The sequence below is a fragment of the Sinohyriopsis cumingii genome, chromosome 12 (genome assembly GCF_028554795.1).
Source record: "Sinohyriopsis cumingii isolate HCF-2022 chromosome 12, ASM2855479v2, whole genome shotgun sequence".
Classification (NCBI taxonomy): domain Eukaryota; kingdom Metazoa; phylum Mollusca; class Bivalvia; order Unionida; family Unionidae; genus Sinohyriopsis; species Sinohyriopsis cumingii.
In genome coordinates this window covers 16,275,336-16,297,891 of record NC_142972.1, presented here as the reverse complement: position 1 = coordinate 16,297,891, position 22,556 = coordinate 16,275,336, and the positions used below count along the sequence as shown (strand labels likewise).

The window sequence follows — 22,556 nt, the reverse complement described above, 5'->3', positions numbered from 1 at the left end:
AATATTTTCTGGCCAGCATCAACAAAATGTATTTGCTTTAAAAAGCTTTCAATGACTTTGTCCTAACGTTTTTTTTCTTCTCTCCATTACTGTTATAAACTTCACATTCTATTGACTTAGTCACTGGTTGCCAATTTGAAGTAAAAACCGAAATATATTAACAACAATTATCCTGACTGGATGACTTTGAAAAGAGACGTGATATGATTGGTTAATATACGCGCGCGATTTCAACAGTTAAGCTTCCTCAGAAACCAAAGATCATGCAGATGGTTAGGCAAAAACCTTGAACAAAAACTGTGGACTCCATGGAATGGACAGATGAGAATATTTTCAATATCATTTTTTTAAAGTAAGTAGAAGTGCAGAGAAGCGATTTTGAAGAATATGAAGGAAATGATTTGGTGAGAGCAAAATTAGGTGGAAAAGCGTACCAAGCCTGGATGACCAAAATTACGGTGAGTATATTTTTCTTGGTCATTCGTGATTATTTCATTAGAAGTTATATGGATATTTTATTGGTTTATATATGTCATCATATTATTTATAACCAAGCTAATGACACGATTTTGTTCAGACCTAATTTAAACTTGCTCATCGAAGTTTTGAAAATCACTAAACATTATCACCCCCACCCCCCAGTTCTCGATACCAGACGTGGTACGATATCGATAGGAGTTGAGATGTTCGAGATAGTTTTCTTTTACATGACATCACTATTTCTATAATCTGATGTAATTTGGTAATTTAAAAAAAAAACCTTAAGAAAATAGTTAATGCCTGAAACTGTTCACAATAAAAGTGCAAATAACAACGTGATGAAACCGGAAGCAGCTATATGCAACATGTGGAGTCAGAGTGGATGCATTAGTGACATACTAAGGGCCTATACCACACAAGTCTGGCGTTTTATCAGTAAAAAATGGCGAAAATATTTGAAAGCATGAAATAACCGTTGTCTGTAATATATACGGTTATTTAGTGTAACGATGTTGTCAAAAAAATTGTCATATTTTACTGAATAAAACATCCGTCTCCTGTGACCATACCTATGGCTAGACAGATTCAATTAATATAAAACAGTGACAAAATTCTGCAGTAATATAAATGCTCAGTATTATGTGTAAGGGATTAAATCATTTTTGAGTTGGATCATATTATTCCAGTAAGTAAAGTGGGGTACAATGATAATGTGCTGAAGGCTAAAAACAATGTTGAACAGAGATTATCTGTAATTAACTAACTTTACCTTTTTTTCAGACCAGACAGCAGAAAAGTAAAATTGTTAGAGGATGAAGTTTGTAGGTTGAGGAGGAAAATTTGAAAACTGGAGGATCCAGGATGGAAGAGACATTAAATTGTGACTGCTGCAACAAGATCCAAACAGTAATTGGATGGAACAGCTTAAGCTGCAGAAGGAGACATTCAGTAGTGACAATGGACAGGATTTGATTAAATTATAGACCCTGAACATCTTCACAAAAGAGTTATCAGACAGGTCAGTCTCTGGAAGAAGATTGGTCAGGAGAAACCCCAGCTGAAAGACAGCCCCATGACGATGAAATATGCTTCAACAGTTGATTGCAGGCAACTGCCCCAATATCTCTTGAACATTTTTCAAAGAAAAATTACAGAACATACAAAAAGTGTTGCTAAGGGTAAAAAAAAAAGAATATCACTTGTCAGTTTAAATTTATCTGAAATCAAATACAGTTTTTAAGATAATATGTTGCATTTTATACTGTATTAACCCCATCCCCTATCTAAGGTTATTGTATGATTCAGGATGAAATAGGTATTTGTGACTTGTCAGGTAATCATATTTTGTTTTATAGGCACTGTTCATGAAGTCATGAATCATTGAGAAACTTTGTTCATCATAGTTCATGAATATGTTCATGCACTTGTTCATGAATGATGATGATCCAATTTGTGGACTGTTTTCAGTTCATGCACATTCTAGAATAATTCATGAACCTTTTGATGAACTTTCATGAATGGTTCTTGAACCAAGTTCATGAACAGTTCATACCAGTTCATTCATTATTCATGATCATTTCATAGGGGCATGACACTTGCAGCTAGGGAAACACATAAAGCTTCTGCAGCCTTGGGTAAGCTTGCAGTGAATGAATAAACTTCAACAATAGAATTAAACTTAATGTTTTGGCGGAACAGATTTGTTTTCCACTGCATTGCAACTATAAGATTACATTATTTAATCATTAAATATGCAGATTACTTCATTGGAATGAAGTAAAACTTTGCAATATATTATGATAATATGGTCCACCAGGAGCAGTTGAGTCTAAAATGCATTTTTGGACAGGGCCCTTTGGACTCCCAGACCCCCCCCTTTCACATTTTCAGGGTTTTTTTTGGAAGGGGGGAAAACACAATCATGTCTGAATTTTGAAAGCCCAGATGCTTGTAGCAAGAAATCTCTGCTAGCTTGCAACAAGCTAGTAACAAGCTTGCGCAAGCTTGTGTATACTTATTGTACTAGGTAAATAAATAACAAACTTGCGCAAGCTTAAGCTTGCGCAAATTTGTGCAAGCTTAAGCTTTTGCAAGCTTGTGCATGCTTATGACACTTTTGTTAAATAAGCTTGCGCAAGCTTGCTGCAATGTTCCAAATACAAGCTTGTTGCAAGCTTTATAAATAAGCTTGTGGCAAGCTTGCTGCAAGCTTTAAAACAAGCTTGCGCAAGCTTGCTGCAATGTTCCAAATACAAGCTTGCCGCAAGCTTTATAAATAAGCTTGTGGCAAGCTTGCTGCAAGCTTTAAAATAAGCTTGCAATTTTGGTTTGGGTTTAAATATATAGTTTGTTTAAAACTGCATGTTGATATGACAACCCTACAAAAATAACCATCCATCATAAGGAGTAATACTAACAAGATTTTCAAGATGGTTACCAAAGTGACCTTACTGGATCTTTGATCAGCACCTTTTCAATTGGAACCAATTAGAGATCATAAGAAATATTTAGTGAAAACTTCATCTTGATATGACTATCCTTTCAGCAGAAGTAGCCAAAACAAAATGTTCAAGTTGTCCAATGTGTGAGCCATATTGGATGTCCACATGACACAAGTTACATTTAGAACCAACTAGACCTTGGGATGAATATATCTCTAAAGTTTAATTTAAATTCTCCTAAACAGTTTTAGGTCATGTCAAAATATTACCTTGATTGCCTTATCTAGCTGCCCAGCACCTTCTCCAAGTACCACTTTTGTAACAGCCTCTCTGATGTTAATGTAGTGGGGTCCAACCACAATGTACCTGTCTGACACTTCTCTCACCTGTATAACAATTATGATATTTCATAAAAAAATATTATTGCTATGAATATGTTATAACCTGTTGCAGGAAATGGCAATTAATTTTTACTATATCATATCCATAGCTTAATTACTTTTACTGATTACTGATTGATTTTAAATGTCATTCAATAACACAACAGCACAATCTTGGCTATATAGTGCAGATTAAAATATAAAACTAGGATTCTACAGAATGTGTATCTCACAGTTTTGTCTTGAGCAGGAGAGACAGGATACCCTAGTATACATGGGTACAGACCTTAGACATTTAATATTACACTGAAATTTTATCAGAATACAACAACTAATGTAGAAGATGCATGCGTTTTAAAACTAGGATTTGATAGAATGTGCATTTCACTTGTGACAGACCTTACCATGATGCAGTTGTCTTCTGAGCAAGAGAGACAGGAAACCTTATTAAACAAGGATACAAACTTTAGACGTCTACTAACATTGAATAGAGCAACTGATATAAAAGATGTATGACTTAAAAGAACTTTCATATAGAATCTTATTGATGCCAACAATGCTGCCATCTTCACACATAACATGTGATACCTTTGCCATGCTATACAATAAAAAAGTATTCGTGTGGTGAAACAGGTTAAAAATTAGTCACTTTTTAAAAAGCGTTACATAACTTTGTATCTATAAAATGATAGCAGTCATAGGAAAATTGCTAATACCCTGTCATTTTCTTCTGCAGTCTGATATTTAATCCATGTAAGGTATCTGACGTCAGTCTTATTGCATATTGCCTGGTAGCTGTCAACTCCATAAAAGCGACACAGATACTTGAGAAAGAAGATCCTGTGAAATAATTAAATTATAATCAAGATCTACATTGAGTAATTAACATTTCAAGCCTGGTTGTTTTAAAGAGAATTTTACATGATCGTTAAGGTTTTTTAATAATAAAATGTATTATTAAAGAAATTCTTTTCATAATACAGCTCTTCCTTGATGTAATATACTTTATAATGCAAATTCTTGAACACAGTACCACTGTGGATCAAATTAACAAAATTAAACCACTTTATTTGAATTTGTCTATCAAATGTATGACAATATGTGTCAAAAGAAAACAACAGGAAACTTAGTACATTATATATTCCCTCTTTGAAACATCACTATTTCATAAAATTTGACCATTCCTGTCATACCACAGTTTCATACATGTGTGGTTCTCACTATACAATAGTTCAGTATATAACACTTTCAATGGTTATGGACATCACCTAGCTATGCTTTATAACAAGGGACAGTTGTACAAAAGCAAGTCACATGCATATCATGCATGGAGACATGCTGGGGAAAGCATTCTTGTTAACTTCTCTGACAGCCAGTAAACAACAGATTACTAAATACTGTAACAAAAGAAGGTTAGGTGACCTTCTGGCTGAAAATGTATGATGACATTAGGCATGAAGTCTGTGAAGAAGGCAATTGTAACCTAAACAATACACAGTCATGATTCACAGTTTCATGCTTAATTCTCCTGGAGTACTTTCAAGCTGGAAAGTTTTCAGTTAAATGTAGGGAATTGAAAGGTATAGGCATACAGAGGCATATAACCACTTTCCACAGATTACCTAAGTGATCTGACAACACCTAGGGTATGATGGCTGATATTGGCTGACAGAATTACAATGCAAAGTAATTAAAATTTGTACATGTAAAATTTTTCTAAAATGTGTTTGTGAAGGTCTAAAACTATGAAGTAATATAAATTTATATATGTAAACATTTTAACAACATGTGTACATGTGCACATTTCTCTTGCTTTGACTAATACCGACTAATAGTCATAACTAAGACCATATAGCATTCCTTTTACCATATTACATTAGATAAGGAATTATCCTCTTGTGTAATTTATATATTGGTTTAGAGTAATTAGGAGAGTCTCCTTTTGTTGATATGAATGCATTAGGAAAGAAAGTGTGGGGAAACATGAACATGTGGCACTTTTAGCAATAGCTAGAATACTATATCAATAATTGTTTAGAAACTACTTATAATATGGCATAGTACTTGTGTGATTTGTGTTGCCAGTCATTCTGTGGTAGAGCCCATTATGTTGATTTGGATAGGTAAAGTACAAAAGGTGGAATAACTTTATTAGTTGGAGATGTAAATAACTTATGCATGGTCAAAAAACAATAACTATTACATTCCATTGCCTTGCATGGAAGTGTTTAAGTCATCATCTTTAAAGATTCTGTGTTCAGCTATGAAAGCACCCAAGTGTACAGAATACTTTTCAGACATGAAGAGCAAATCATATTTCTGTAAGATTCGGGATAGTAATGGGATTTCAAATTTAAGATTTTATAAGTTCTCAGAGTGGCAAGGAAATCTGAAATGATTAAATTTGTTTGAATTTTACCCTGCAGATTCTGATGGCACTGAAAATAGGCAACTGTATTTCATCTACTCACTTATATGCCGATGATCCCACTGCTTAGGATCAGACTTAGAGGTCTCTCTTATGATAGCCTTATTTAGAAAAGATTCCTGGTGTAAAGAAAATGGCATCAAAGTAAACACAGACAGGTTTAAAGTAATGTTTACAACCCAACAAAAGAGAATAAAATTGGAAAATAACAATTTGAATCTCAATGAAATTAGCCTCCAAATTGTTATCTATAACAAAATTCTTTGGATGGTGGTTGACAACAATTTGCAGTGGAGTGATCATCAATAATGATTCTTGTTTATGCAGTATGTGTCTAATGCAGCTTCCATTTTTTAAAACTGGCTGATCACTAAGATGTTTGTCTTCCCTACTCTTTATGTGTAACATACAAGCATTGGGACACACACAGTTCATACTGTTAGAACTGAACATCTTTTCAATTGTATTGTATGTACTTGCTTACAAGTCCACTTGACTACAAGTCCACCACCCCACCACCCTCCTTTAATAGGGCTACCAAATCCAATTTCTCTTAGCCCCTCCTATAAGTTGGATTGTAGTTTACAAGTCAGATCCATCTCAAGGGGTGACTTGTCATCAGCAAGTCAGAGTTGCACTCTGTTAAAATAAACAAGCCCAACTAGATGGATGGATAGATGGGAAAAACAGCAACAAAACCAGTGTAAAAATAAACTTGATTTACTGAGTTAAATATGTCAAAAATAAACAGACAAATTGTTCTAATTAAATCCATTAAAATCCACAGTGCTTGATATTTTAAATCCATTTATATGATAAATCCATGAATTTATTTATAGGTCATATACGAGTATAAAAATAGTTGAGAATGATCTGATTCACAATATCCCATAATATGTTAATTCCATGCATCTTCTAAGTAAACAATGAAAGTGAAGTCCACTTTTTTGTCATTCACAATATCCTCTATCAGACCTAATGTCATCTGGTACATGGACCTAGAATTCATCCTCACTGATAAAGTTCTGAAATTCTCCATTGTCATCTAGTCATTGTAAATATTGTATGACTGTTTCATCAGCTTCACTGTCATGTGTGGGTGCTTGTGCAGAGACTGAACTTTGTAAGAAATTAAACACTTTGATCATACAGTCTGTGAAATCAACTAAAGGCTGCACATAAATTGTGCTGAAAAATATTGTCTGGAAGATGTAGAACTCTACTTGTCACTGAACAAGTACATGTATTAAAATGGGGCCTCTATCAAAAGGATTGAGAAATTGGAAAGGAAGTAAGAGCTGCATTTACAAGCCAAGGCTTAAAGGGAATTTGTGCGCAGGCAGAAAACTTGGAGAATGTCACTCTGCAATGAAATATAACTTATGAAAAAGGAAAATACAGCTTAAACCAAAATTTTTATGGCATCAAACACAGTGGTTATACAGCAAAACACAAATATTGATAGAAATATGGGTTGTTATAACTTACATGAAAATGGAAGCAATATACTTGCTTGTAAACACCCATGGTAAACAACATTGATGGGCACTTCACTCTGCAGTGGGTAAATGTTTAATTTACTGATGATGTTTTAAAATTATTAAAATCCAATTAACTGTAGATACAGGTATTGTGTAATGAATACCATCATGAAAAGGATAAATAAACACTTTGCAATACCATATATGCATTTCTTAATGGAAATAGAGGCATGACAATATAAAATTATTTGAATTGAAAGTATTTTAGTATGCTGCAGACATCTAGAGTTCCCAACATTACCCTAGATTTACCGTATTTCATGTTATTTTTTGTACAAGAAAAAAATAATTAATAATTTCAATGTACGAAAAATTATATGTAAAATAAATAATTATCATCTGGTGGTACTGACCGTGTATGAAAAATAAAGGGATCATACCTGAACAAGTTCTATGAAACACATGCTACTACTCGACAACCTAATGGTACAAACGTACAAAGTAAATGCATATTTTCTGTCTCATTCTGCTCTCAACTCAAGACTCTATTTACAATAAAAATAAAAGTACTCCAAGATTTTTGCTGTTATTAGTGAACCAGAGAGAGAGAGAGAGAGAGAGAGAGAGAGAGAGAGAGAAAGGATTATGTCTCAGTTTGCAAGCTTGTCTGCATTTAGAGCATATATAGCTGTTATGTTGTGTAATGTTGGCAAGATGATTAAGATGGTTTGAACATGTATTAGTTATGAGTATTATTTATTGGCAAATTATAGGCAATGATATGAGACCACATTGTCAAGAAATTAAGTGCAACTTGTATTTTTACATTAACAATAAACTCATTATCAAATTGCAATAAAATATAAAGAACTTGAAATCACATTTTAGTTAATGCATGCGACCACGCATGTGTGTGTGTGTGTGTGTGTGTGTGAGAGAGAGAGAGAGAGAAAGAGAGAGGAAACAAACTTTTTCAGTGTACAAGACCGTATTTATTCAGGGTGATTTTTATTTGTAGCATTTGCAAAGAATAAAAAAAAAGACTGTTACCTGACGCTTGTGATAATCCTCATGTACTATGACCCTATTATATTCCATTATCAATAAACACTGCTAAATCAACAATTCATTCTTGTTTTAATTATGATGTACATTGTCACAACAACCACATGGCTATGCAGTGTTATTTACACGGTAATTAAGCATGCTTAGCCCTTGTGTTATTGCTGTTGAAACCAGATTGAGTACAAGAATCGACAGACGAGATCAAATCAGCGAGACTGCCAGTAGGAAAATGAGGCTTAGGGAAATGAAAATCTGTCACTGTATTATTGAAGCCATTGTCCATACAACACGTTATAAGGACAAGCAATCATACATATTACTTATTATTCGAACTCGCCAATAAAGACAATATTGGGGTATATCGTAGAATAGATTTGCAATAAAATGTTAATTATATCAAAGTCAAAACAGAACAATTACTTAAAAGATAGTATATGTATATAAACAAATCAATTTAACGGAGTTCGTGATTTTCATATTTACAATAGAAAATGACTAGGTTTTTATATTTTATGCTTGTATGACTATAATGAAACAATAAGACTAGTTGACCAATGGTCTGTGGTCTTCACTTCAGCATGTACTGAGATGTAATTTTTGTTGGATAAGAAAACATCAAAGGTCTTCTGAACTAATTTTTAAAATGCACATGGTGTTTTGTTATGGTGACAGACTTAATAAGGAAAACTAATTAATGATAATACTTAAAGGTATTGTCTGTGAAGTCCTTTGTCCATTTGGTAATAAACACCAGTAGATATTGTAATGACAATAAGAGAGCTTATCCACATGGGCGCCCGCAGGATTTTTTGCAAGGGGGGAACAGTCAGTCAGTCACAGCCAGGAGAGTTAGTACAGTAAACAGTCTGAAACTAAAGCTAATATTTACTGTGTTCTGAACATATTTTCAGCTTCATTTGCATGATTAAACTTTTCGGGGGGTCACGTGACCCCCTTGACTTATGCTGCGGGCGCCCATACTTATGCATCAGTCATTGCATTTTCTCACCAACAATTAATTATTAATTTTTGTAAAAACAAAATGGCAATATGCTATTTTCAATCCTTTTTGCAAACATAAACCTTCTTAGTAGAAATTTTATGTACGATAATTTAATGTATTTTTGTTCCAAAAAATACAAAGTGATATGTATGAAAAATTATGATACATTTAAATAATTATTATTTTGATACCTGGATTGTGTACAAAAAATTAAAGGGTACAAAAAAATACATGACACAAGGTATCCACTTTTTTGTATGTTGCTCTTATAAGATGACCGCTACTCTACATGAATACAATTTTCATTAAAACAAAGGTTGACCCGTAAGCGAATATACATGGTACTTTTTCTTTTTCTTTCGAAAGCAGGTTTTTTAATATTGATGTGAGTCACTGCTAATACCAGAATTGTCACACACATGTATGTGTGACAGGTATAATAATTTGCAAAGCAAATGTAGACAAACTTATAATTGCTGTCTTGTCCAATATATTGCTAGTGGGGATCCTCATTTATACATGCAACTTTTTAACCTTATTACTTACCAATATAGACTAAAATCTGGACCTAAAAGGTTAAATGGTTAGTCACCCATAAAAAACAAGGAAACCTGATTGGTTGGTTTTGGGTAAAGACATAAAGCATGAATTTGTATTGAACACAAGTTAGTGCTACACATGCTTACTAGATGTGAGTCCTCCCTAAGAACAAGTAAAACAAGCTGAAATTCACAAGGCATACTAGGTAGGTAATGTGTTTATACAGCCAATTGTTTTCAAAAAAATTCAAAGCAATTATGTTCATAATTTTAAATGGGTGTTTATGTTTCTGAAAATAGAATTCCATTATATTTTAAAACAATGGCGTAAACCAACAAAACAAGAATCTCCATGCTTTAACAAGTATTTGCTATTATCTTTAAGTTAACTGTAAATTAAAACATACAGCACTGTTGTTTGCAATTTTGGAATTTAAGACCCCTGTAATTCACTTCATTACAATTTTCATTATCTGAAGTCTGGAATATATACAAAAACACACAAACAAGTTCAACTGTGATTATACTAAACCACATGTGTCAAACTCAAGGCCCGCGGGCCACATCAGGCCCGGCGTACAATTATATCCGGCCCAAGAGAGAATTTTAGGCAAAAATATTTTTTAATGGCCCTGCGATATAAAGTGCAAATCAAATTCCCTAATTAGCAGCCTTGCCAAACATCCAGCTCTGACAAATTGGCATAAGGGCGAAAATGGGTATGCCAATGATTTTTTATTATTAAAACTTTTTTCTGTTTTAATTTATATTAATGTTTAAAAAAGGTTTAATTTTCCGCTTATTGAATGTTTATCCTGTTCGGCCCGCAACCTTACGTGTGATTTGAGTTTTGGCCCGCTGAGCGATTGAGTTTGACACCCCTGTACTAAACCATATTCTCTCTTACATCTTAATGAAACTGGCTATATTCTTTGAAATTTGATTATAAGCTAGCCCATGAACTTTCTCTATCTTTCCTTATCTATCTATCCCTAGCATATATCTATATTTCCTCTTGCCAACAAATTGTGGAATATTTTTAGAAGCACCAAAAGAAACATTGGCATTTAGATACTAGTTAAACAATCATGATAATGAATATTCTTTTATTTGTCTTTTGGGGTTAAAATTAATGTAAATTGAAACCAATACCATAATACCATGTGATACCACCTTTTAATGTAAGAATAAAGAAGTTCAATAACTTCTGGTTCTTTGTTTGAACCAAATGTGTGTGGATGTTTAGGCCACATTCTGCTACATGTGGTATATCTTTACAATCCTGCCTGTATTTGGCACTTATATGAAGTGGGGTCACTGGAACAGCCAAGACTGCCTTTCACTGCGAATTTCATTAAAATACCCCCACTGGAAAGAAGTAGCTCCATTTAAAAAAAAAGAATACCATTAATAACACACACACACACACACGCACACTCACACATGATGCTTAATAGTTCTCTGTGTAGGAACTAATATGGTATGATTGACCAATGAGTCTCAAAGATTTGAGCTTATGTGCTTCTAAGCTAACATTACTGTGAGTCAATGTGCAGAAACCATTATTTTGTTATTAGACTCCTCATGACCTTCTGACCCCAGAAAGTATAGGTTTCTTTATTATCCTAAATGCATACCATCCACAACATATCTCTATAATAAAAGTTTTTTTGAAACCCATTTTTCTTGCAGCAATAACATTGGCCTTTTGATCCAAAAATCAATAGTCCTCTTCTATACGTAAGTGCAAGCCCTCGAAAAATATTAATGAAGGTATGTGACCTAGAACTAAACTTTTATGCAAAAACCCAAAGTGACCGTTGATCATTTGACCCAGAAGTCAATAGACATCTGTCTTACCCAATGTGCAAGTCAGCCACAAACTTTGATAAGCCGGTATTTGGTCAAGAACTGACATTTTTGTGCAGAAACCATTTTTCTTCTCAGGTAGTGATTCTTACCTTTGACTTTTTGATCCCAAATTGATAGAACTTTCCTTATTTGCACAAATGCCATCCACGATGTTTGACCCAGGTATGTGATGTAAAACTAATGTTATTCTGCAGAAAACATTTTTTACTTTCAAACACAGTGACCTTTGACCTTTTCGATCCATTATAGGTTTCTTCCTTACCCAAAGTGCAAGCTGTCCACATAGTTTGGTCCAGGTATGTGACAGAACTTGTGTTATTTTGCATGAATACTTTTTCTTCTTTCAGTCACTTTGACCTTAATATTTTAAATTGTGACCCTGAAATCAACAGAATTCTTACTTACCCCAAGTGCAAACCATCCACAACATCTGGTAATGTTGACTGATGGAGAACTAAAGTCGTCGTGTGGAAAAGAAAAAGTTCTTATAGACAGACAAAAAGGTGGGCATTTAAACAGCTGTTCCAATGTACTTGTGAAAGAAATAAGATTACTCAATATTACTCACTTTGGCCACCTGCATTCATCCTCACACAAAGTGGCAGCACTCTCAATTAGTTTTCGTTGTTGGGGATTAAGCATATATCCCTCCCTCAACACAGTCTTGTGAATGTGCTTTGCTGTTATTGCAAGGCCAAATCTGGTTTTGGCAATGCCATACAGTCTGCATAACATGTTTGGACTTGTTTTTATGTCTTTTTCAGCTTCAGTTAAGTGCCTGGTTGCTATGGTAACCTCATCCTCTTTAAGGCTCTGCAGGTAAAATGAATCCTGAAATTTTAAATGAAAAAAACAGAAGATAAAAGTTGCATTCCATTTGGTTTGTTAATATCAACTAATGACATCTTGTATCAGCTGTTAGGATATGTTATTTTTCTCCAGGTAAATACAGAATGTATATTCAGTTCAGTACTCACAGTGCTTTATCCTCTTTACATATAATTTGCCTGTGAAAGTCTTATTTTGGAACACAAACAATATTGTCCAACAGGCTAAACATATCGTAGTAATTACATATAAAATAACATAAGTGTATACAAAACTGGAATATTTAATACATTTAAAAATCACAGGAATGTCATCAAGTTGGCAAAAAATTCTATTGGTATTTTTTAAAACATCTATGACTAATCATCAATGGTGAAGGCAAAACCATCTGAAAACCATGTCATTCAAACTAGAATATAAACTTTTGACTGTAACTATCTTTCTCCATCCATTTCATTTTCCTTAGTGCTGTAGAATGTTTTCTTCATCTGTGTTGATGTTGTTTTCTCAGCACTGATCCCAGAATCCTTTTAGTCAGTCAAACTACTTTCAATTTTCCTTCTAAACTCAACTGAATTTGGAAAGATAACTTTGAATGGAGTTCATCTTGACTTTAGAAGGAGGCATGGAGGTTTAAATTCCAGTTGCCACGTTTCCATTCATTGTGTCCGCAGCTTAGACTTTAAATATATTTAAATCATGTTTGTACTTCCCTCTTTGAGCATTAAGCAGTTTGGATGGTTTCTTCACCCATATTGAATTTAATAATGATTCTTGCCATGGATATATCTATTTTCATCCCTTTCCTGTATGCAAAGGAATTTAGGCTACAAATGTCAAGTGTCCAGAGGGGAGACACATACAGCTTTACTGAGAGTGATTTATTTTAGCTTGGGTTATTTCAAAGTGCCCGCAGTGAGAAACCAGATTACCTCAAGTTCCCTGGCCATGGATTTGAACATGACCAGGGTACTTATGGAGAAAATTCTCACTGCATTATCATAATATAAAGAGTTTTGTCAGGAAGCTGTCCATTTTATGAAAGCAATCTTTAGCTGTAGAGGTACGTGAAATATAAAATTGTATTCTATCTTGCCATCCATTTTATGTGATGGAATTATTTTACATACTAGATGTTGGAATTTATTCAAAATCTGATAGATTTCAGACCTTCTTCATGCTCCTGCTTAGCTTAAGCTTTTGTCAAAGAGAGAAAACAGTAATAAATCAAACAAGTGGAAACTATTAAATACATAAGATACTCCTTCTGTTTCAAAGTTTAAATATTCACAATATTTATATTCATATAAACTCCATTTAGGTTAATTCCCAAGAATAAATATTTTGCAGCTGTGTAAAATTCTTTGCAAATACAAGGACTTCTATTCCCAATAAATAAGATTATCCTTTATGAGTAAGTTCATGTACACTTCCTGTAGTTAGTGGCATTTGGCTTTGATCTTTGCTCATGCCTGTTTTACAGTGGAACCCTGCTATAACGCAATAATTGGGGTAAAAAAAAATTGGATTGCATTAATAGTGGGGTTGCGTTAATGCAGGGTTTTACAGTATTTTACTTTTTCAGAGAACAATGCATTGGCACATATATGTTTATTCATGTCTAATGTATATCATGAATAGGGTGTCAACACCATTTACTATCATGCCATCGTGGTATGCAATTCATCCATAATACATGTAATTCTATTGAAAACATGCACAAAGATTTAAAATATTCAATAATTTTGTCACAGATCATTGTGTCTGAATTCAATGTTTAATATATAGCATGAACAGAGTATTAACACCGTTTACTTACCATCTGACATCATACCGTCATGGCATGCAGTTAATCCATAATACATGTAATTCCATTGCAAAAATTGCATGCATATTTAAACTATTCAGTAATTTTGTCACACATCATTATGTGTCTGAATTCAATGGGAAAAATTAACAGCAAAATTAGGTTAATAAAGACGAAGCACATGTACGGTTCATTACATTCCATGGTCTATGAACGATGTCTGTATAAATTTCATACTGCTAAAATTTCTTATACGCATTTCCATGTACCTTTATCCATTGTAAATACCCAATAATTAACACTTGTATGTCTTTTCATTTGAATGACTAAAGCAAGAATAATTAACAAACAACACATGCTTTCAGCGTGCATAAAACTTTTACTTTAGATTTTGTGAATATCGAAAGAAACATGTGAAAAATACTTTTATAAAGATTTTTAAGCTGAACACACATAAAATTTCATACCTTTTCAATTTCCAGCTAATAAAGTGGACATTATTTACTGGTCAACTGATTGCATCTAATAACACCGCCAAGCCCAGCAAACACGTTGGCAGCTTTTGTTTTCTGATGTTTATTAAATTGTGAGAATCTTTAATCAACCACCGCATTGTCTGCTGCTTGGTTGTGTATGCAGTTAAAGAAATGCATGTCGACTACTGTTTGAGCAATGATTGTATACAGAATTAATTGAAGTCAATCACAAAGACGACTTACTGGCTTTACTCATGGATCAGTAATGAGTAACATTTCCGATGATGTTTATTTTGGCATAACAATTCAAGAACCTGGTGAAATTGTTAAATTTCAGAAGCCACGCTACAATTGTATTGTATTCGAATTCATAAACAAACTCTTCCCCCAAATGATAATAAACATCTTACACTATTTCTCGTACTTTAAAAAAAAATAAAAACTTCCAGGTACAAGAAAAATACATGTACATGTATTTAAAATTTCAGGAACCGCACCACGATTGTATTATATTCAAATTCATACACAATCTCTTCCCCAAAAGGATAATACATTTTTTATACACTATTTCACATACTTTGAAGAAAAAAATATTTTTTCAGGTGCGAATGAATATATGAAATTTCGGGAGCCACGCCACAACCACATTATTTCTGAATTAGCATTATCATGGGGCGCATTATAGCAGGGTCACACTGTACTTACAACTGCTGACAGTTCTGTCGGAAAGTACAAAAAGGTGTTACTGGTTGACAAATTTACATGAATAAGCACCTGCCATTTCCATTCATTACATTGTTCTGTATTCACAATACCCTATAGGTTGCCTCATTTCCATACTGGTAACCTCACTAATTTAATCTTGTCTTGGATTACCTGATTACAGCTGTAGCATATTTAATTAGCATGTAAATAACACTGCAAAGCCATATGATTCTTGGGACACTGGAGTTGTAACTAAAACTAAAGGAATTGTTTACTCGGTGATATTAATTGATAATGGAATATGGTATACCTTTGTAAATGAGTAAAATCACAATCATCAGATAACTAAACAATACAGATTACAATAATTCTGCCCCCCCCCCATCAAGGTATACTTTATTTCATCATGAGGTGCTAGAAGAAAAATGCGATTTAATACCCATCTTCATCATGGTATTGCATTTTCTAATATGTGCATTCTAATGCATGTATAAGTAATACAATTTAAACAACATATATTATGAGCGCATGCTGCTTTAGTGCAATTACATCTGATGTACCTGAATTTAATACTGACTATCACATAAATATTTTAAAATCATTCCTGATATCGGGTTCTATGCTTCTTCATTCATGATTACTTCCCCAAAATGATAATTGATTTTACACATCATTTTTTTGTACTTTTGGAGATACTGTCTTTTTACATTCTAAAATTACATGACATATGATAAAGCAATTTCAATGACATAATCCATATATAACTCAATTCGAAGTATAAGATGCTGCCCAGATTTTCTCATTAAAAAGTATCGACTTACAGGCCAGCAAATATAATATAGTATCACATTAGGTCATCATTCAATTACATCATAAATAAACATATAGAACAGTATCAGATTAGGTCATCATTCAATTACATCATAAATAAACATCTCACACATGGAATTTACTTTCAGTGTCTTCACTAAATCCAATCCCATCATGGCTTTACCCTACTACACCCATCAGATCTTGCCAGAATTTTAGAGCTTGTGAATGTGCTGGTGATTTTTTTTAGCATACTTAGTAGAAATTCTGCTACACTGCCATTCTTCCTGGATACAACAGGAGCCCCAGCAGATCCCATACCATATATTTTTTGCAGGGAAATCTTGATTGAATCTAAATAAGCATTCATGCAATTATGCTGGATGCATAGGCTGCAGATACACTGATTATTTTCCTGAAACAGATATTTTATTCACCATCCATTAATGGCATCCAGAGAATCAAATTTTTATGCATTAATAAATCTGTAGGCTCATCCAGCATATACCCAATATTCCTCTCATTCAGATCTGATATACTTTCCCTTAACAGATCTGATTATGCTTTCCCTTAACAGATCTGATCATACTTTCCCTTAACAAATCTGATAATTCTTTCCCTTAACAGATCTGATCATTCTTTCCCTTAAGAGATCTGATCATGCTTTCCCTTAACAGATCTGATCATGCTTTCCTATAACAGATCTGATAATTCTTCCCTTAACAGATCTGATTACGCTTTCCCTTAAAAGGGCTGATATGTTTTCTCTTAAAAGGTCTGATCATTCTTTCCCTTAACATATCTAATATGCTTTCCCTTAACAGATCTGATCATGCTTTCCCTTCACAGATCTGATCATTCTTTTCCTTAACAGATCTGAAGATGCTTTCCCTTAACAGATCTGATCATGCTTTCCTTTAACAGATCTGATCATGCTTTCCCTTAAAAGGTCTGATATGCTTTCTCTTAACAGGTCTGATCATTCTTTCCCTTAACATATCTAATATGCTTTCCCTTAACAGATCTGATCATGCTTTCCCTTAACAGATCTGATCATGCTTTCCTTTAACAGAGCTGATCATGGTCTCCTTTAACAGATCTGATATGCTTTCCCTTAACAGATCTGATCATGCTCTCCCTTAACAGATCTGATCATGTTTTCCCATAAAAGGTCTGATATGCTTTCCTTTAACAGATCTGATTATGCTTTCCCATAACAGATCTGATCATGCTCTCCCTAAACAGATCTGATCATGCTTTCCCTAACAGATTTGATATCACTAATATCAATTCAGTCATGTAATTGTCATCTTGGATCAGTTTTTATGTAACAACAGTTCTATTCTGCTGACTCAGTTCATTCAAGGACTGGAACTTGTCTATTGGTAAATTCTCATTGCCAATAGAGTAATGTTCCAAGCTTCACCTGCTTATTCTGTAGCTCTATTGAAAATAGATTCCAGCATTTTTCCATCTGCAGTTTGTTAGCTTCACAACATGTATATGATCCTTGAGAATGGCATGCATTACCAACTTGAAGGTTGATTTTATGAAATTCCCTGATCTTGGGGTTACAAAAATATTCTTTAATCAATGTTTTTCTTTTTGACATTATACAATTTGAACTGTTATCACTGCAAATAGTACTTATCTCAGTGACTGTATAGCACCTGAATGTATTATGTATACTTAATATGTATTGTTTATTGGCTTTTCTTAATGATTTCTTGTTATGTATATCTGTATTTTGTATTGGACCTTTCGTTAAAATGAAGTTAGTAGTGACATTTTGTAAACAACATAATACAGAGCTAATATTTCTCTATGAGTATAGATTACATATTTAGATCATTACCAATGAAGTAAACATGTTTACTTCTATCTGAATGTAGGACATTAGTTTTTCACTTGGAAATTACTAAACTTGTTGATAACTCTGAATGTTTTCGAGAGGAGTCTGACCTACATCATGGCTCTATTATTGTATCTTAGCTTTATATATATATATATATATATATATATATATATATATATATATATATATATATATATAATGTTGTTTACTTGAAGAATTACTCATTCTTGCCTTAACATCCAAAGCAGAATCGGTCTTATTGTTAAGTTTTTAATTTGGTTGGATTTATTTATTCAAATTATTAATCACTGGAATTACAAAGTGCTCAATAATATTCTTGGACTAAAACATTAATTTTGAATTATAGTGAACTCAGACAAGTGCATTTTGGATTATATTATTGTGATCCATCATAAAGGATTAACAAATAAGCACATTCAAGGCTATTGACACATTGGCATATTCAAGTCTATAGGCATGCCAAGACATTCAATATTGGAATTTATATGGAATATCGCTGGAATTCAATAGGAACTTCATACATCTGGACTTATGATTGAACTTTTAGGACTATTTGAGATTTAATTCACAATCATATGTTCATTTTAACTTTTCACTGTGTATTCTAGGAAAATAAATTGTTTTTGAATTTTACAAAACTTGTTGGTTATTGTTCTTTTCTGTTACTTAGTTTAAGACCATAGAGTCATTACAAATGATATATATAAGAAATAAAGTTACATATAAACTGTTTATTGAGTTAAGTAATTATGTCTTATCATTACCTAAGTAATTTAGCCGACTGTTTTGTGAACAGTAATGGTTGCATTTAATGTTGTGTATCATAGCTCAGTCAGGAGATATTTAAAGATTTAGGTACTACTGCTGGGTAATTTGGGGGGTCTTTACTGATTCGTTGCCGATTTGAATTAGTTTTGTCTTTACATGAAGTTCACAAAATCAGTTGTTACTCCACAAGGAATTAAAATAATGAATGGCCATGTGTAGCTAGAATATATATATATATATATATATATATATATATATATATATATATATATATATATATATATATATATATATATATATATATATAGAGAGAGAGAGAGAGAGAGAGAGAGAGAGAGATTGTTTATTATGTTATCTCTGTTATAACATCTGAGTTTAAATTCTCCAGCCAAATTCCAAAGTAACAGGCATAACAGAGGCTTTGTTATAATGTTGCTTTGACACAACTTCTAAATGGTTATTGCATTTGATTTGTGTGGTCTGCCTAAGAAAATGAGCTCAATTATAACATTTTTATCACCTGATGTGCCAAAGCTAGATAAACAATGGTAGTCAGTGCCAAAAATACCTGATAACCTGACAGATGGGGTCCCTTTAATTTCAGATTGGCCCCCCCGTATTTTGAGGTGCCCAATCACATTGATGAAATGTGGCATTTTATTTTAAATGTTATTGAAAGACATAAATTGTCAATAGGTATCCCCACGAATGCCTCTTACTCTTACAAATCCTGTCCACTTATCATCCTTCTAATGATAGCTGTAAACTTTGAGTACCAAGCAAAGCATGTGACTTATGAATGGGGAACAGATTCCCTGGGTTACCTATAATTGGTATGCATGTGATTCTACCTGTGGCAGGACAAAATTACCATTTTTAAGGCTCTCTACTGAACATACCATTTTACAGCTGAAATTTACCATTTGAGAAAATTAACAGAATTTTTTTTAATTAAAAAGAAAATAAATGGATGTTCACACATTCTATCCATGCATTACAGAAACCAGGAACCAGTCTGCTGGGTATCAGAATTGTACCAGCCGTTGTTGCAACTGGTGCAGTGATGCATGGCTGAGTAAAGGGATTAAGGGTAACATGTGTACACAACAGTAAAAGATCTTATAAGTAATAAAGGATTAAAATGCAATCCATGATGGCTTTTGAGTCTTTGATTAAAAAATGAATTGCTCTTTGGTGAAGTGAAGGTGAGATAAAAGGAAAGACCAATTAAAAAAAGATGATTCTGGCATTAACACTTTACTATTTTTAGATTAATAAAAAACAGATTACTGACAATTTCAGTCGATCCAAATAAATAAAGCACTAATTTAACTAGCTATCAGGTGATTTTTGTGATTTATCGGCTGATATATATATATGTATGTTGATACTTTGATCAGATGCTTAGATTTATAATATTTGTCTTCATGATCCCATGTATTTATAAAATGTATGATGTTTCTTGAAAATTTTATTACTAGTATATACAAGTTCCAACAGTAGTCATACCAGTATAAATTGTTTGCTACATGCATGTCTGATGTCATCTACATGGATAAGTACATAAACATGTTGAAAAATAAAACCTACCTGTATATAATGTTCTAACATTTCGGTCTCCTCTGAAACATTATAAACAATCTTTATTGTACATATCTTCTAGATAACTTGAAGCTCCAAAGAGCTGCCAATACATAATGACTCGTAACTGGATAATAGTATTAACAAAGTATGACAGTCAGTACTAAATATCATCAGCAGCCAAGACAACATTATTTCATAAGCTAGCTTAATATGTTCCTATACATCTATATTCTCACCTCAAGGCACTGTACTATCAGCTGACATAGTTGTACCATGTATACTTCAGCATCCATTCTGACTTGACCAATCACATCTTTTGCTCTTTTGAAGTACTTTTCCAGACTTGAGTGTACCCGTTCCTTACTGAAAAATGAAGTTACAGCCATGTATTGCATAAGAATAAACTGTAGCTATGTAAAAGTTGTCAGAATAAGAAGCATGTTGTAGCAGAACAAGAACACAAATAGACAGATCCAATACTGCTTAAGTACAGGAAGTCTATCCATACTTTAGGATAAAAGGTACTGATCATTCTCTTTGTTTTGGCAGGGATGTAGGCCATTATTTTACTTGCAGAAAAGACATATTCAATCTTAAGGTGACTAATTTTGCAGTGTATATCACCTTTGTTGGAATTTTAACTCAGTGGATGTAGTTTTTAAATAACTTGCATTTACTACTTTTGTTTATACTTTTTATCTTTCAGCAAAATGGAGACATTTGAAAGCAAAATATATTGTGCAAATTAGCATGAAACCATACCAAAAACCATTCACTCTCTTTCTGATATTAAAGCAAATAAATTATACTGGCTCATTTTGGATTAAAAAAATTCTATCTGGTCATCAAGGCATAGTTTATCTGGATCATGAGGTGCAAGAATAAAGGTGTGATGATATAATATATACATGTGTTTGTTACAATTATCCATTTCTGAACTTATCTAATGCAATGAAAACATGTACACATTGAATAACAGATCAGCACTATTTTCATTTTGGATCAAGTAGATATCACAAGAAATCTTTCAGTTAAAGCTTCATGTTCACATGACTTTCCATTCAAGAGGAGATGCAAAAACAAGACTTTCAAGACTGCCACTGTGGTGGTCATATTGGATGCCCAAGCAGCATGTTTTTATTTAAGATGAGTTACATAGCATAAAAATTCTTCGATGAAAACTCTACGCCCAACTAGACACAAGAGAAAGTTATTCTACAATGCATGTATCATGCCACACCAAGAATATTGCTGTTCTATATGGGTTAATAGTTGTACAGAAAATCAGGCAAGAGTACTGAAATTTCAAAAACGAGCAGCTAGAGTTATTCTTGATGCTGATTTAGATACACCAACAACAAATCTTTTTAAAACACTTAAGTGGCTTCCATTTCAGTAGAGAACTCAGTTTCAAAAGGGTTTACTAGTCTATAAATCCTTATATTGATTGGCTCCTGATTATCTTGAATGTAACTTTCTCAAATAAGTTATACCTAAACCAAATTCAGAGTTTTATAAAAAGTGTTTTTCTTTTCTGGAGCCAAACTATGGAATTCCATACCACCCAATATCAAGGCAGCTGACTCATGTCAAACTTTCAAAAAGCTTCACAGTCAACATCTACAGAAACAAATGTTTGCATGATTTTGTTTAATTCAGTACTACTACTTTTTACTACATTGTTATCATGTATTCACCTATAACATTTTACACATGTTCACTACTACTCTTTGTATGAATCCTGTAAGCACTCATCCTTAAAGCCTTTTGCATATTAAATTGTGGCAGTAGATCAAATGTCTTGCTTTTAATAGCATTTGTTGTCCAAAAACACATCATTTTGTAAAAAATTTGCATTATATATATATATATATATATATATATATATATATATATATATATATATATATATATATATATTGTAGAAATGCATCATTGAAGATTGGTCAGTTGATCAAAAGAGCTTCTTTAAATAAAGTCATTATTTTTACCATTATTATCATAAGTCTATTG

The 22,556-nt window shown here is 33.0% G+C and overlaps 1 protein-coding gene across 1 annotated transcript in view; it reads right to left on the bottom strand.

Moving 5' to 3' along the window:
- LOC149786031 (E3 ubiquitin-protein ligase rnf213-alpha-like) overlaps window positions 1-22,556 on the bottom strand; it is a 451,244-nt gene that overhangs the window by 98,794 nt on the left and 329,894 nt on the right. The window contains exons 73-76 of the mRNA XM_089978103.1: window positions 20,780-20,906; window positions 12,258-12,520; window positions 4,018-4,141; window positions 3,191-3,307 (exon numbers count right to left, since the gene is read on the bottom strand). Of these exons, the coding sequence (XP_089834229.1) occupies window positions 3,191-3,307; window positions 4,018-4,141; window positions 12,258-12,520; window positions 20,780-20,906 (631 nt within the window). The remainder of the gene's footprint in view (window positions 1-3,190; window positions 3,308-4,017; window positions 4,142-12,257; window positions 12,521-20,779; window positions 20,907-22,556) is intronic.